This window comes from Mixophyes fleayi, chromosome 6 (genome assembly GCF_038048845.1).
Source record: "Mixophyes fleayi isolate aMixFle1 chromosome 6, aMixFle1.hap1, whole genome shotgun sequence".
NCBI lineage: Eukaryota > Metazoa > Chordata > Amphibia > Anura > Limnodynastidae > Mixophyes > Mixophyes fleayi.
Window position 1 is genome coordinate 215,487,184 of NC_134407.1, and position 13,576 is coordinate 215,500,759.

The 13,576-nt window shown below is 40.6% G+C and overlaps 1 protein-coding gene across 3 annotated transcripts in view; it reads right to left on the minus strand.

The window, feature by feature from the left end:
- Nucleotides 1-1,387: 1,387 nt before the first annotated feature.
- LOC142159813 (uncharacterized) overlaps nt 1,388-13,576 on the minus strand; it is an 89,953-nt gene continuing 77,764 nt past the window's right edge. Inside the window, exons 2-8 of one of the 3 annotated variants that reach the window (XM_075214581.1) lie at nt 10,685-10,823; nt 10,165-10,556; nt 9,964-10,049; nt 9,712-9,820; nt 7,865-7,950; nt 7,469-7,568; nt 1,388-2,936 (exon numbers count right to left, since the gene is read on the minus strand). In XM_075214581.1, the coding sequence (XP_075070682.1) occupies nt 1,615-2,936; nt 7,469-7,568; nt 7,865-7,950; nt 9,712-9,820; nt 9,964-10,049; nt 10,165-10,249 (1,788 nt within the window). In that variant the 5' untranslated portion in view covers nt 10,250-10,556; nt 10,685-10,823 and the 3' untranslated portion in view covers nt 1,388-1,614. The remainder of the gene's footprint in view (nt 2,937-7,468; nt 7,569-7,864; nt 7,951-9,711; nt 9,821-9,963; nt 10,050-10,164; nt 10,557-10,684; nt 10,824-13,576) is intronic. The other 2 variants (XM_075214580.1, XM_075214579.1) reach the window with 2 other exon arrangements.

The following is a 13,576-nucleotide window of genomic DNA, read 5'->3' on the forward strand; positions in this document are numbered from 1 at the left end:
TAATAAATATTAACTATACAAACAACATAAAAACCACTAAGCTAAAATGTGTTTCATAAAACAGCTCCCACAGTCTGCCTAATTATAGACCCCACACAAACCTTTCACCAATAACCTATAGAGAAAGGACCTATGTAACTGGGTCTTAGTTCCCATAATACATTTCTGATCTGATGAATTGGTCTCTAACATGTAAACTCACTGTGGGCAGGCAGGGTAGGAGTAAATCTGATTTAATTGACATCTGCCCTTGTCCAGTAGTTACAGCAAGCACCGTGCTTTGCACATATCCTGTTGAAAGGAAAAGTTTCTCTAAGCTGTCTCACTAAGATACAGGATCTTATGAGATAAGCTTGTCACAGGGGTCACAAGTCACTTGTCAAATTCATCTAATAGGGGCCCTCCCTTGCCATAAATCCAGGTTAGCTATTTAAAGTAAGGTTTTTGTGAAAACAAGAGGATATTGGAATTATAAGCAGAGGTTTGACCAGGCGGTGTGTGGAGTAGGGCTTACAGCTAGGCCGATGCTATAGCTGCATAATGTAGGTAGGATTTCCTGATTGAAGTGTGTTGGGGACAAAGGATGAGTAAACTTCGTTAGAATAGGTAAAGTCTCCCCTCAGTGACATCATAAGAGAGGGGGCTGAAGAATGAAAGTTTGATTTTAAAACGTCTTGACAAAATTAAATTGTAGCAATGTCCAATTTCTTTGCCGTTCCCTGGGCAACAGACAATATGATCATAACCGAGTGTTCTATTCTCTGTCACTTTTATCATTTTTATTTTCAGAACCGATTTGCATTTATTCTGTATGTTATTGTCACATGTTTTGTTGTATCTAAATGTAAAACCTTTTTAAATGAAATCTAAATTAAATTTAATAAGTTTGTCCTTGGCTGTGTTGAAAGCTAGTGTGTGAAGTGTTAACAGTTTTGACTAAGAAAGAGCATAGTGGGTGCCAGTGTGTACATTTGTGTGGCAATGTTTTAAAGTCCCATTGACTAAATACCATAAGGAGACAGGAATTAAGTCATGCATGCATGTGAGACCACTGCTTCAGGGTAGGATTCAGCTGTATCGGCTAGATGTGTAACCTGTGTGATAGCTAAGTGCAAGACTAAGTGCTGGAATCATGTGTAACCCCTTACAGCCAAGACATGGATGCCGTGTTACTGGGAGAGATGTCGCTCTGAGTATACATTCACAGAATGTATGTTTTTATAGCATTTTTAGCAGTGATTTTGCAGTCATGTTTTATATTTTTCTACTAGCTTATGGAAAAGTATCTCCTTTATTTAATGCAATCTAAAAAAAAACAAAAAAAAAACATTTCCACACTCAAAACATGAAAATTAGTTCACATATGTGAATTGTGTGGTTATTCAACCAGCTTTGGTTTAAAAGATTTCCCACACTCAAATAGCTTCTCACCTGTGAGACTAATCTGATTCTTGTTTAGAAGAAAAACTTTTCCACAATCAGAAAATTAAAATAGTTTACCAGGTGTGAATTAACAATTCACAAGATGCGAATTGTGTATAAAACATTTCCCACATTCAGCGTAAGGAAATGGCTTTATGTTTATTGAGAGCCATCATCTTGTGAACACATTGTTCACCTCTGTAACTGTTTGTGAATTTTCTGATGTTTATGAAAACTTGATTTGTGTGTAAAACATTCCCCACATTCAGAACATAAAAATGACTTCTCACCTGTGTGATTTCTCTGATGTTTTACAAGATCTGACTTATGCGCGTAACATTTCCCACACTCAGAACATGGAAATGGCTTCTCACCTGTGTGACTTCTCTGATGTCTTACAAAAAGTGATTTATGGGCAAAACATTTCCCACACTCAGAACATGGAAATCGTTTCTCATCTGTGTGAATTATCTGATGATTTATAAGATTTGCTTTCTGTTTAAAACATTTCCCACATTCAGAGCATGAAAATGGCTGCTCGCCTGTGTGAGTTCTCTGATGTTGAACAAGCTGCGATTTCTCAGTAAAACATTTTCCACACTCAGAACATGGAAATGGCTTCTCACCCATGTGAATTCTCTGATGTTTAACAGCATCTGATTTGCTTGCAAAACATTTCCCGCACACAGAACAGGGAAATGGCTTCTCACCTGTGTGACTTCTCTGATGTCGTATAGTAACCGATTTATGGGCAAAACACTTCCCACAGACAGAACATGGAAATCGCTTCTCACCTGTGTGAATTATCAGATGATTAACCAGATTTGCTTTCTGCTTAAAACATTTCCCACATTCAGAGCATGAAAATGGCTTCTCGCCAGTGTGAATTCTCAGGTGAATTCTCACCTGTGATTTTTCTGTAAAACATTTCCCACACACAGAACATGGAAATGGCTTTTCACCTGTGTGAATTCTCTGATGTTTGACAAGATCTGACTTGTTGGCAAAACATTTTCCACAAACAGAACATGGAAATGGCTTTTCACCAGTGTGAACAAGTTGATGCTTAAGAATATTTGATCTCTGTTTAAAACATTTCCCACACTCAGAACATGAATATGGTTTCTCACCTGTGTGAATTCTTTGATGATTGACAAGTGTTGATCTTTGTGTAAAACATTTCCCGCAGTGAATACAAGAAAATGGCTTCTCACCTGTGTGAGTTCTCTGATGTTTAATAAGATTTGATATGTGGGCAAAACATTTCCCACACTCAGGACATGGGAATATTTTATCGCCTCTATGACCTATACTATGTGTAAGAATATCTGAGTTATCAAGAGAACATTCTTCATGATTAGATGATAGATCTGTACCGTGAAGTATTGGATATATATCAGAGATAAAGGGGATGTCGCCTAGAGAATCTTGTATGATGTCATTTTCTTCTATTTCACAATCTGGAGATAAACTGAGACGTTCTTCCGAACTATTCATTCTGCTGTGTCCATCTGCTGGTAATAAAAGAAATGTATGTAAAAATGTATGTATTAGACAAGAATTTTTTAATAATGATGAATGTACTGTATAGCAATAAGCAATGTTTACAATTTATGAGCACATTTTAGATGATTCAAGCTGTAACATAACGTTTATTACAATCACAAATGTACAAAAAGATGGACAATTAGTTATCCCAACTTATTTAGGCTTATCCTAACCATTCTAATTAATGTACATTTGGAAAAATAAGTAAATGGTTCTGAAGATGATCAATATACATGAAAGGTGTGAATACCTGCATAAATAGCTGTGAAAGATATCTTAATATCTGTCAATATATGGTTTCACTAGTCATAAAAAAATTGTATCTTACTACAATGGCTATTTAGGACATATCTAAAACAAGCCAAAGAGTGTCAAATATATATATATATATATTTTAAAATTTCTTTTTTTATTGATCTCACTTGTGACAATACACATACATATACATACAACAGTGCATGGGAATGTACGTTTTCAAAACAATCAAAACTTTATCAACAACATCATTGACATCCTGATATCCATCCTTTTCAGAAACAAAAGCAATCATATACCATCCCAAACCACACGGGACACACCTTTGCCCATTACCTCCACCCCGCCTCACAACCAGCGTATCTACCCAATTCTTATAATTGCAATATCTCTTGATAGTTTATATAAGAATAGGATGATCGTCATAGGGGCGTGGCCATATAATTAGGGCGTGGCTTGCATCGTTGGAAGCTTGCCCAGCAGGTGAAAAGAGCTAGGCTGCCCTCCTACAGAAAAACCTCGATTGATGCGTAATGTATGAATCTAATCATTAGATGCCTGTGTTTCCAATGTCATGTTGACAATGTGTTACATTACCTGCTGGAAACCATGATAACAGATAAAAGTGTACTGTAAGTTTACAAAGCTAATAATCCCTTGCATAGTCCAGATGAAAGTTTCACTGCGCCTTCACCGTCATAGTACTTGAGCCTAACTAAAGATCAGTCACATGAAACAGTGTCTGACAGATTCCAGGATAGAGCATCCTCAACAACAGACACAAACCTGCTCCATCATACACCCACAGAAACTGATCAGAAAAAGACACTAATCTGCAATACAGCTCAATACTCAATAAACTGGAGCCCGCAGCGTTGAGAGGAAAATGCAGATCTGGGTCAAAAGGCATCAAATGGATAGCCCAAATATAGAATTTTTAAAACACCACATAACACCAGGTTACAGTAACTGCCTAGTGTATATGTATATATACATGTGTATAAAATATATAATTGTGGTTGTAAATGATTGAGTATATAAGTGCAAGATTCCTGCTTTTAAAGCCTTAACTTAATCGTAACTAAAATCCCAAAGTTCTGACCCTTCACAAAGCACACACTCAAACATACTACCTTAAGTCAAAGACGACACTGCTCCTTCCTCTTCTGGAGATTTTGGCCGCCGTCGCATTGAGTAACGTGATTTTTTTTTTCTGCCCGCATATTTTTGTTCTCGATAATCGTCAGCGCGGGATAGCAGGTGGAGGGGAGCGTCTCTCAGGTTTGGCACCCCTTCCACCTTACTTACCCCACTCACTGCCGGTCCTGTGGGGCCGGCACTTGCCTAGGTTGCCTAGCGGTAAATCCGGCCCTGATAAGGGGCGTGGATATTTGGGTAGTTTAAATGGCGTAGATAGTTTAAGAGGCTTGAGTAGGGTAAAGGGAGTGAGTAGGGTAAAGGGAGTGAGTAGGGTAAAGGGAGTGAGTAAGGTAAAGGGAGTGAGTAGGGTAAAGGGAGTGAGTAGTGTAAAGAGAGTGAGTAGTGTAAATAGAGTGAGTAGGGTAAAGGGAGTGAGTAGGGTAAAGAGAGTGAGTAGTGTAAAGAGAGTGAGTAGGGTAAAGGGAGTGAGTAGGGTAAATGGAGTGAGTAGGGTAAAGGGAGTGAGTAGGGTAAAGGGAGTGAGTAGGGTAAAGAGGGTGAGTAGGGTAAAGGGAGTAAGTAGGGTAAAGGGAGTGAGTAGGGTAAAGGGAGTGAGTAGGGTAAAGAGGGTGAGTAGGGTAAAGGGAGTGAGTAGGGTAAAGGGAGTGAGTAGTGTAAAGGGAGTGAGAAGGGTAAAGAGAGTGAGTAGGGTAAAGAGTGAGTAGGGTAAAGGGAGTGAGTAGGGTAAAGGGAGTAAGTAGGGTGAAGAGAATGAGTAGGGTAAGTGGTATCAATAGTGGAATAGTGAAACAGGACAGAGTAAGAGGTATGGACAGTGGGATAGTGTAAGAGGCGTGGACAGCGGGACAGTGTAAGAGGCGTGGACAGCGGGACAGTGTAAGAGGCATGGACAGCGGGACAGTGTAAGAGGCATGGACAGCGGGACAGTGTAAGAGGCATGGACAGCGGGACAGTGTAAGAGGCATGGACAGCGGGACAGTGTAAGAGGCATGGACAGCGGGACAGTGTAAGAGGCATGGACAGCGGGATAGTGTAAGAGGCATGGACAGCGGGATAGTGTAAGAGGCATGGACAGCGGGATAGTGTAAGAGGCATGGACAGCGGGATAGTGTAAGAGGCATGGACAGTGTAAGAGGCATGGACAGTGTAAGAGGCATGGACAGTGTAAGAGGCATGGACAGCGGGAAAGTGTAAGAGGCATGGACAGCGGGATAGTGTAAGAGGCATGGACAGCGGGATAGTGTAAGAGGCATGGACAGCGGGATAGTGTAAGAGGCATGGACAGCGGGATAGTGTAAGAGGCATGGACAGCGGGACAGTGTAAGAGGCATGGACAGCGGGAAAGTGTAAGAGGCATGGACAGTGTAAGAGGCATGGACAGTGTAAGAGGCATGGACAGTGTAAGAGGCATGGACAGTGTAAGAGGCATGGACAGCGGGAAAGTGTAAGAGGCATGGACAGCGGGATAGTGTAAGAGGCATGGACAGCGGGACAGTGTAAGAGGCATGGACAGCGGGACAGTGTAAGAGGCATGGACAGCGGGAAAGTGTAAGAGGCATAGACAGTGTAAGAGGCATGGACAGTGTAAGAGGCATGGACAGCGGGACAGTGTAAGAGGCATGGACAGTGGGATAGTGTAAGAGGCATGGACAGTGGGATAGTGTAAGAGGCATGGACAGTGGGATAGTGTAAGAGGCATGGACAGTGGGATAGTGTAAGAGGCATGGACAGCGGGACAGTGTAAGAGGCATGGACAGTGGGATAGTGTAAGAGGCATGGACAGCGGGACAGTGTAAGAGGCATGGACAGTGGGATAGTGTAAGAGCCATGGACAGCGGGACAGTGTAAGAGGCATGGATAGTGTAAGAGGCATGGATAGTGTAAGAGGCATGGACAGTGTAAGAGGCATGGACAGTGTAAGAGGCATGGACAGTGGGATAGTGTAAGAGGCATGGACAGTGGGATAGTGTAAGAGGCATGGACAGCGGGACAGTGTAAGAGGCATGGACAGTGTAAGAGGCATGGATAGTGTAAGAGGCATGGATAGTGTAAAGAGTGGACAATGAGTGAGTATAATGGGACATGAATAATATAAGTGGAATAGATAGCAGGATAATGTAACAGATGTAGTCAGTAAATTAAACACTACGGCATGTCAAGAATCTGTCAAAAATACTAAGATGTATGAGAAACACCAGAAGGTGTGTGGTGAGGAGACAGATATCTTGGCTGGTAGCACATTGACATGATGTGAGGAGGAGTGCAGGGGTTAAATTTATTAAGCTGCGGGTTTGAACAAGGTGGAGATGTTGCCTGTAGCAACCAATCAGAGTCTAGTTATGATTTATTTAGTACATCCTACAAAATGACAGCTAGAATCTGATTGGTTGCTATAAGGAAAATCTCCACCTTTTTCATACTCACATCTTGATAAATTTACCCCCAGGGGGTAAATGTATCAAGGTGCGATTTTGCAAATCCAGCGATTTTCTCGGGAGAATTGAAAGTCGCTGCTGTACGAAGCTGAGATTTGATGTAAAATCGCCAGAGTTGTGTTCCTGTCAAAATCGCTATTTCCAAAATCGATAGAGATCAAAGTCCAGACTGTTTGCCACTCCAGCTATATAAAAGTCTCAAATGTATGAAGCTGCGATTAAGCAAACTCTCCTGAGTTTGCTTTAAATATCGCTACATACAACACGCTGCTTCCTAGCAGCGTGTTTACTAAATACATCACTGTTCTGCCTTTTCAGCTTGAGGTCCAGCAGCTGTCAAATGTTTAAAAATAGATAAAAGCTCCGATATGCAATGAACTTAGCTCAGCCGCGAGGTCTATTTACAGTATAAGGGATTTCCCGCAACAGCGTGGGAAATACCCGCGATTTTAAAATGCTGAAAAAAAATCGGACCTTGATACATTTACCCCAAGAAGTCTAATGGGGGCTGAAGGCTCCTGACTCCCTCACTGGGCAGATACTTTTTCCTCATTAGTTTGTACTGAAAGAGGAGGGTGTAGCATAGGAGACTGTTGTAGTGACTGAACAAGAATATGTGACTTCTGTATATAGTGTGTATTACTCACCTGTGCTGATATCTGTAGGGATTTCCTCCTCCTTACACTTCTGATTATACGCCTCTTCTTCCTCTATATTTTCTACTTTAATGACAATCAGGTCTTCACCCTAAATAACCCACACAACAAACATCTTTAGAACTTTCTGATTTAATAATTTAAATGAATTATAAACAGGTTTTAGCACATTTTTTTCAAAGTTTCTGCTGAGGTACAGAAATATCTTTAAGGATTAAGGCTCTATATGTTGCAATACAGCCATTTTTAATACAGCAATAAACAGACAGAAAGATATTTTCAATGAATAGTCAAGGATGTTTATTCTCTATAAATGATTTGTCAATTTCTGAACATAAGAAAACCACAGAGTAAATATTAACTTATTTGTGTAGCCCCTGAACCTACCTCATATTCCAGTGGGAAATTGTGTTCTTCTTGTGAATAAAGAGGACTGGGACATCTCTCTGGGGTATTTCTGTTACTGGATCCATCTGTAGGGGAAACACTGTGATTATCAAACAAAAGCGTAATTTTCAATGAAAACGTCACTATATACTTAGCATTGTAGATTAACATGAGACATCACATGTAGAAATAGTCAAACATCACATTAAACTCCAACACGCTAAGACTTAAGGTCCATTCCATTATAAAAATGAATATATACTAATATACTGTTCGATTTAGTCTCATTTAAATTAGTCTTAAATGTTAGTGAGGGAACATTGGACTGGTCTTTATTACATATGATACTGTTGTGTTACATTGTGCTTGTTACATTTGTTGAAATGTGCCAATAAACATTAAAAGAATAGGACGAGACCTGATCTCCAGGAACTCAGGGGTGGTGGAGAGACCAAGGGGTATATTTACTAAACTGCGGGTTTAAAAAAGTGGAGATGTTGCCTATAGAAACCAATAAGATTCTAGCTGTCATTTTGCAGAATGTACTAAATAAATGACAGCTACAATCTGATTGGTTGCTAAAGGCAACATCTCCACTTTTCCAAACCCGCAGTTTAGTAAATCTAGCCCCAAGTCCTTTGCAAAAAGAAAAGGGTGTCCTCCCACAAAGCCAGGAGCGCCCCACTTGATGCATCCTTTCTCTCATTTAAAGAATATTCTTAATCAAAACAGTATCTAGTTTTTAACTTATGTGCAAAATAATGTAATTTGCAACCCTTGCATTGTAACATGGTTTGTTCTGGAGAACATTTACTTTTTTTGCCTTACTTTCCTTAATGACTCAGGCCCAATAATGGCAAGTGGGAGTACTTATAAAGCCACGAAGAATCCATACACCCATATTCCCTTGAGAAAGTCCTTATCGGACGAAGCGTGTTGGAACATGCTCCAAATCTATTAGATACACGCGGAACCGGAAGTGACGAATGCGTTCCACGTTGAAACGCATCGCACTTCCTCACTTACACAAACGCAGAACACGAACTTCAGCCGCATATTCTCTATCAACAGGACTGCTGGGTACCCGGCCACCGCTAACAAGACAGCCAATAGCACGTATTAATTGGAACAACGCAAATTACAAAATACTGCTGAGAATAGTCGGGACTTTTCTCTGGCATTAGTTTAATACTCTGGTGATTACCTACAAGTGTTTAACCTCATGATTAACCCTACTATGGACATTATGTTGCACCGCTATACAGTTAGTGGGATACCATTCACTGTGGATATCTGGAGGTTTTCCTGTAGTAGAGCCACTGCCATTGAGATGATTTTTTAGATCCTTATGAATATGGACTTCACACATAGATGAATGGGATTGCTATCACCATATTGGCGTGCGCATGTGATTGGATGTTTTAGGTGGTTTAACTAATCAATTCATTCTAATTGTTTATTGTAGCACTGTGTCTGTTTTTATGCCTATTATTTATTAAAAACGTTTGTTTTAGAGGTTTTCCATGATTATTTCAGGACATACGGATATAGGCAAGCGCACTAACCGTTATCTAGAGACCGCAGTATTATTTGTGAATATATTTGACATCCTCCTCACTAGTCAATGAGTGCTTAACTTGTGTTATATATTTTACCCATAGTCTTAAAGTAACACCTCCGATCCACCCAACTCCCACGAATGATGGAAGTTTTTGTACCACCACAGAGGTGGCCCATTCTGGCCTGCAAATCCGTGGGCGTACCAGTAAAACCATTTATCTTAATGAAATTTAACATTCTTGTTTGTGGCACACAAAACTGCTCTCTGTGGTATAAATATTACTCACCTGTACAGATATCTGTAGGGATGTCCTCCTCTTTATAATCTTGATCACCCTTCACATATGTATCTTCTCCCTTTATATCTTCTACTTTAATGTCTGTTAGGTCTTCACCCTAAATAGCCCAAACATGTCAAATGAATAGAGACGAAACAGAAGAATATCCATATATAAAATCCACACAGCGCCTCTACAAATAATATGGTGTAGAGTGATTTTGATATTTTAGTATTTGGTGAGACCCTTATTTCCATCTACCTGGTAATCCTGTGGGCTAATGTGACTTTCCTGAGAAAACTGAGGACTAGAACATCTCTCTGAGGTATTTCTGTTACTGGATCCATCTGTAAGAAACACAGTGACTGAATACATTGTTTATATGTGATTATCAGATGATGTGTATCTAGATGACCCTCATAACTGCTCTCTCCTTTACAATACATGAAAGTCTCCTCTTACCCGGTGATGTGAGGGGCTGGTGATTCTCCATCATCATGTCCTTGTACAGACCCTTGTGTCCGTCTAAATACTCCCACTCCTCCATGGAGAAATAGACAGTGACATCCTGACACCTTATAGGAACCTGACACACACAATGATACAGTCATCACCCAGACACATCCCCTGGTGTTACTGTATAATGTCCCATTCCCAGCAGTCACCTCTCCAGTCAGCAGCTTAATGATCTTGTTGGTGAGTTCTAGAATCCTCTGGTCATTGTCTCTCTCATGTATCAGTGAGTGAGGTGGAGTCACCGTGATGGGGCTCTGGGTCCTGCTCAATCCTCCTGACACACAGGGACTGTTGCTGGGTGTCTCACATTCACCAGACTTCTTCACTACTGTGTAATCCTGTGTATTGAGAGAGACAATAATAAATATCACTATTTACATTCCCAGAATCTCTCACCTCTACAGTCATCCCATTTTATTAGTAGAGATAGGAATGACGTCATTGTGACTCTCTCAGATTCCCTCACCTCTCCGGTCAGCAGGTAGATGATCTCCAAGGTGAGATTTAATAACCTCTCAGTCATCTCGTTCCTGTCCTTGTCCATCCTCAGTGGATCAGTCGGGGAGTGGACTTGGGATCATGAGGAGATGTCTACAGAGAAGATCCTGTATGGAGTAAAAATAATGTAAATAAGTAGATTGTATCCTATAAATGATACACTGATGCATTGATGTACAGGGTATAAAACAACTTTATCGTCTTGTGTAAATGTTGATAAAATTGTATGAATAGTGATCATCATCATCATTTATTTATATAGCGCCAGCAAATTCCGTAACGCCTTACAATTGGGGACAAACACAGTAATAAAGGTGAGAAGGCCCTGTTGACAAGCTTACAATCTGTGGGACAATGGGAGTTGGATTCATGAGGTTAAGTCTATGTATCGCATTTCGGTCCAGTTAGATTGCAAAGGTAAAACAAAAGGCATTAGTATGCTATATGATCCAATCACACAGCAATGTTTGTCAGAGGGCTGTTGTCTTTGTGTGAATTGTGTAACGGCTAGTAATAGGGTAATCTAGTGAGGTTAAGAAAGTGGTTGAGGAATATTATAAGCTTGCCTGAAGAGGTGTTTTCAGAGAATGCTTGAAGAAAGAAGAAAGTCTTATTGTGCGAGGGAGGGAAGTCCTGTAAACGGGAATGGGAGGATGTAATGAGAGTGATGAGAGACGCAGATCTTATGCAGAACGGAGGTGTCCAGTTGGGAGATATTTTGAGACAAGTGAGGAGATGTATGTTGGTGCAGCTTTGTTGGTGGCCTTGTAGGTTAGTAAATGTATTTTATATTGGATTCGGTAAAATAACAAGCAATCAATGTAGAGACAGAGTGGTTTAGCAGAGGAATAACAATTTGCAAGGAAAATCTATCTGGCCACTGCGTGCAAAATAGATCATAGAGGTTTGAGTCTGTTTAGGGAAAGACCAGTAAGGAGGGAATTACAATAGTCAATGCGGGAGATGATGAGTGCATGAAATAAGGTTTTTGCAGTGTCTTGTGTAAGACATACTTGCCAACTCTCCCGGAAAGTCCGGGAGACTCCCGAAATTCGGGTCAATCTCCCGGGCTCCCGGGCGAGCTGGCATTTCTCCCAGATCCCGGATATCACTTGATGCGATTCTCAGTGAATCACACCATTTTGGAGGGGGCGGGGCGAGGCCAATTGCGGCATTTTGGCCCCGCCCCATGCGATGCAAATTACGGTTTCACGGGGGGCGGGGCCAAAATGACGTGGTTGGCCTCGCTCCGCCCCCTCTCCTGTAAACTTGTTTCCGGGAGTTGGCAAGTATGGTGTAAGATATGTGCATATTCTGGTTATTAGATGTTTGTAACATGATTTAAATATAAAGTCGATGTGGGGAACAAAGTTCTAAGTCAAGGATCACACCAAAGCAGCGAGCTTGAGGGGTGAGATTTATGGTCATGTTGTCAACAGAAATAGGAATGACAGGCAGGAAGCTTCTATTGGTGGGTAGGAATATTATTAACTGTGTTTTTGAAAATATATGTTTGAGTTTGCGAGAGGACATCCAAGATGAAATGGCAGAAAGACAGTCGGTAACGCAGGACAACACAAATGGCGAGAGAACAGGACAGGATAGATAAATTTGTGTATCATCTGCATAGAGATGATACTGAAATCCAAAGGGGCTTATTAGTTTTCCTAGAGAAGTGGTATAGATAGAGAATAGCAGAGGACCTAGGACTGAGCCTTGTGGTACTCCAACTGATAAAGGAAGCAAAGCAGAGGTGGATCTGGAGAAATTAACTCTGAAAAAGCGAATAGAAAGATAGGATGAAAACCAGGATAAGACAGTGGCTTCAAGATCTAAGGATTGTACTATTTGTATGAGGAGAGAGTGGTCAACAGTGTCAAATGCAGCAAAGAGATCCAGGATAATTAGAAGAGAGTCTTTAGTTTTAGCAGTGATCAAATCATTGACAACCTTGGTCAATGCAGTCTCTGTGGAGTGTTGAGAACGAAAGCCAGACTGAAGAGAATCCAAGAGGTTGTTTGCGTAAAGGAAGCGTGTGAGGCGACTGTAGGCAAGTCTCTCTAGAAGCTTGTAGGGGCACGGGAGCTGGGAGATAGGACGGTAATTTAAGAGAGAGTTTGGGTCAGAATTTAGTTTTTTCAGAATAGGAGTAATCACTGAGTGGTTGTATAATGACTGGAAGATACCAGTAAAGAGCGAGAGATCACAGATTTTAGTTAGAGGTGGAATGAGCACAGGAGTCCGGGATCTAGCAATTGGTGAGGGAATAAAATCAAAAGTACAGGAGGTAGAGTAGGAAGATAAGAAAAGAGTAGATACTTCATCTTCATTTGTGAGATCACATGAAGAGAGGGTAATCTAGTACTTCTAGTAATGCTTTAGATGACATGTTTTTAGGGAACCATCAAACTCAGAGTGAACACAATATAGACAATACTACACAAGGTTCAGATGTTCGAGTGATTAAACGTGATCTCTTTATGTGCCCTTTCTATCATCATCATCATTTATTTATTTATATAGCGCCAGCAAATTCCGTAGTGCTGTACAATTGGGAACAAACATTAATAAAACAATACTGGGTAATACATACAGACAGAGAGGTAAGAGAACCCTGCTGGCAAGCCTACAATCTGTGGGACCGCTGTGCAATATACCTGATGTCCCTTCCATCCATAATTAATATTTTCATTACTTTTGTACGTGAACTTGATGCCACTTGTCATTTGGGGATGATCTTATTAGTTTAATGGGTCTAGAATCTTTTCATCATATATGTTGAGATGTACATTGGGTGTTTGAGTTGTTTTTATTATTATTTCTCCTTTAGTTATTGTGTTTTCTTTAGGTGATATTTCAT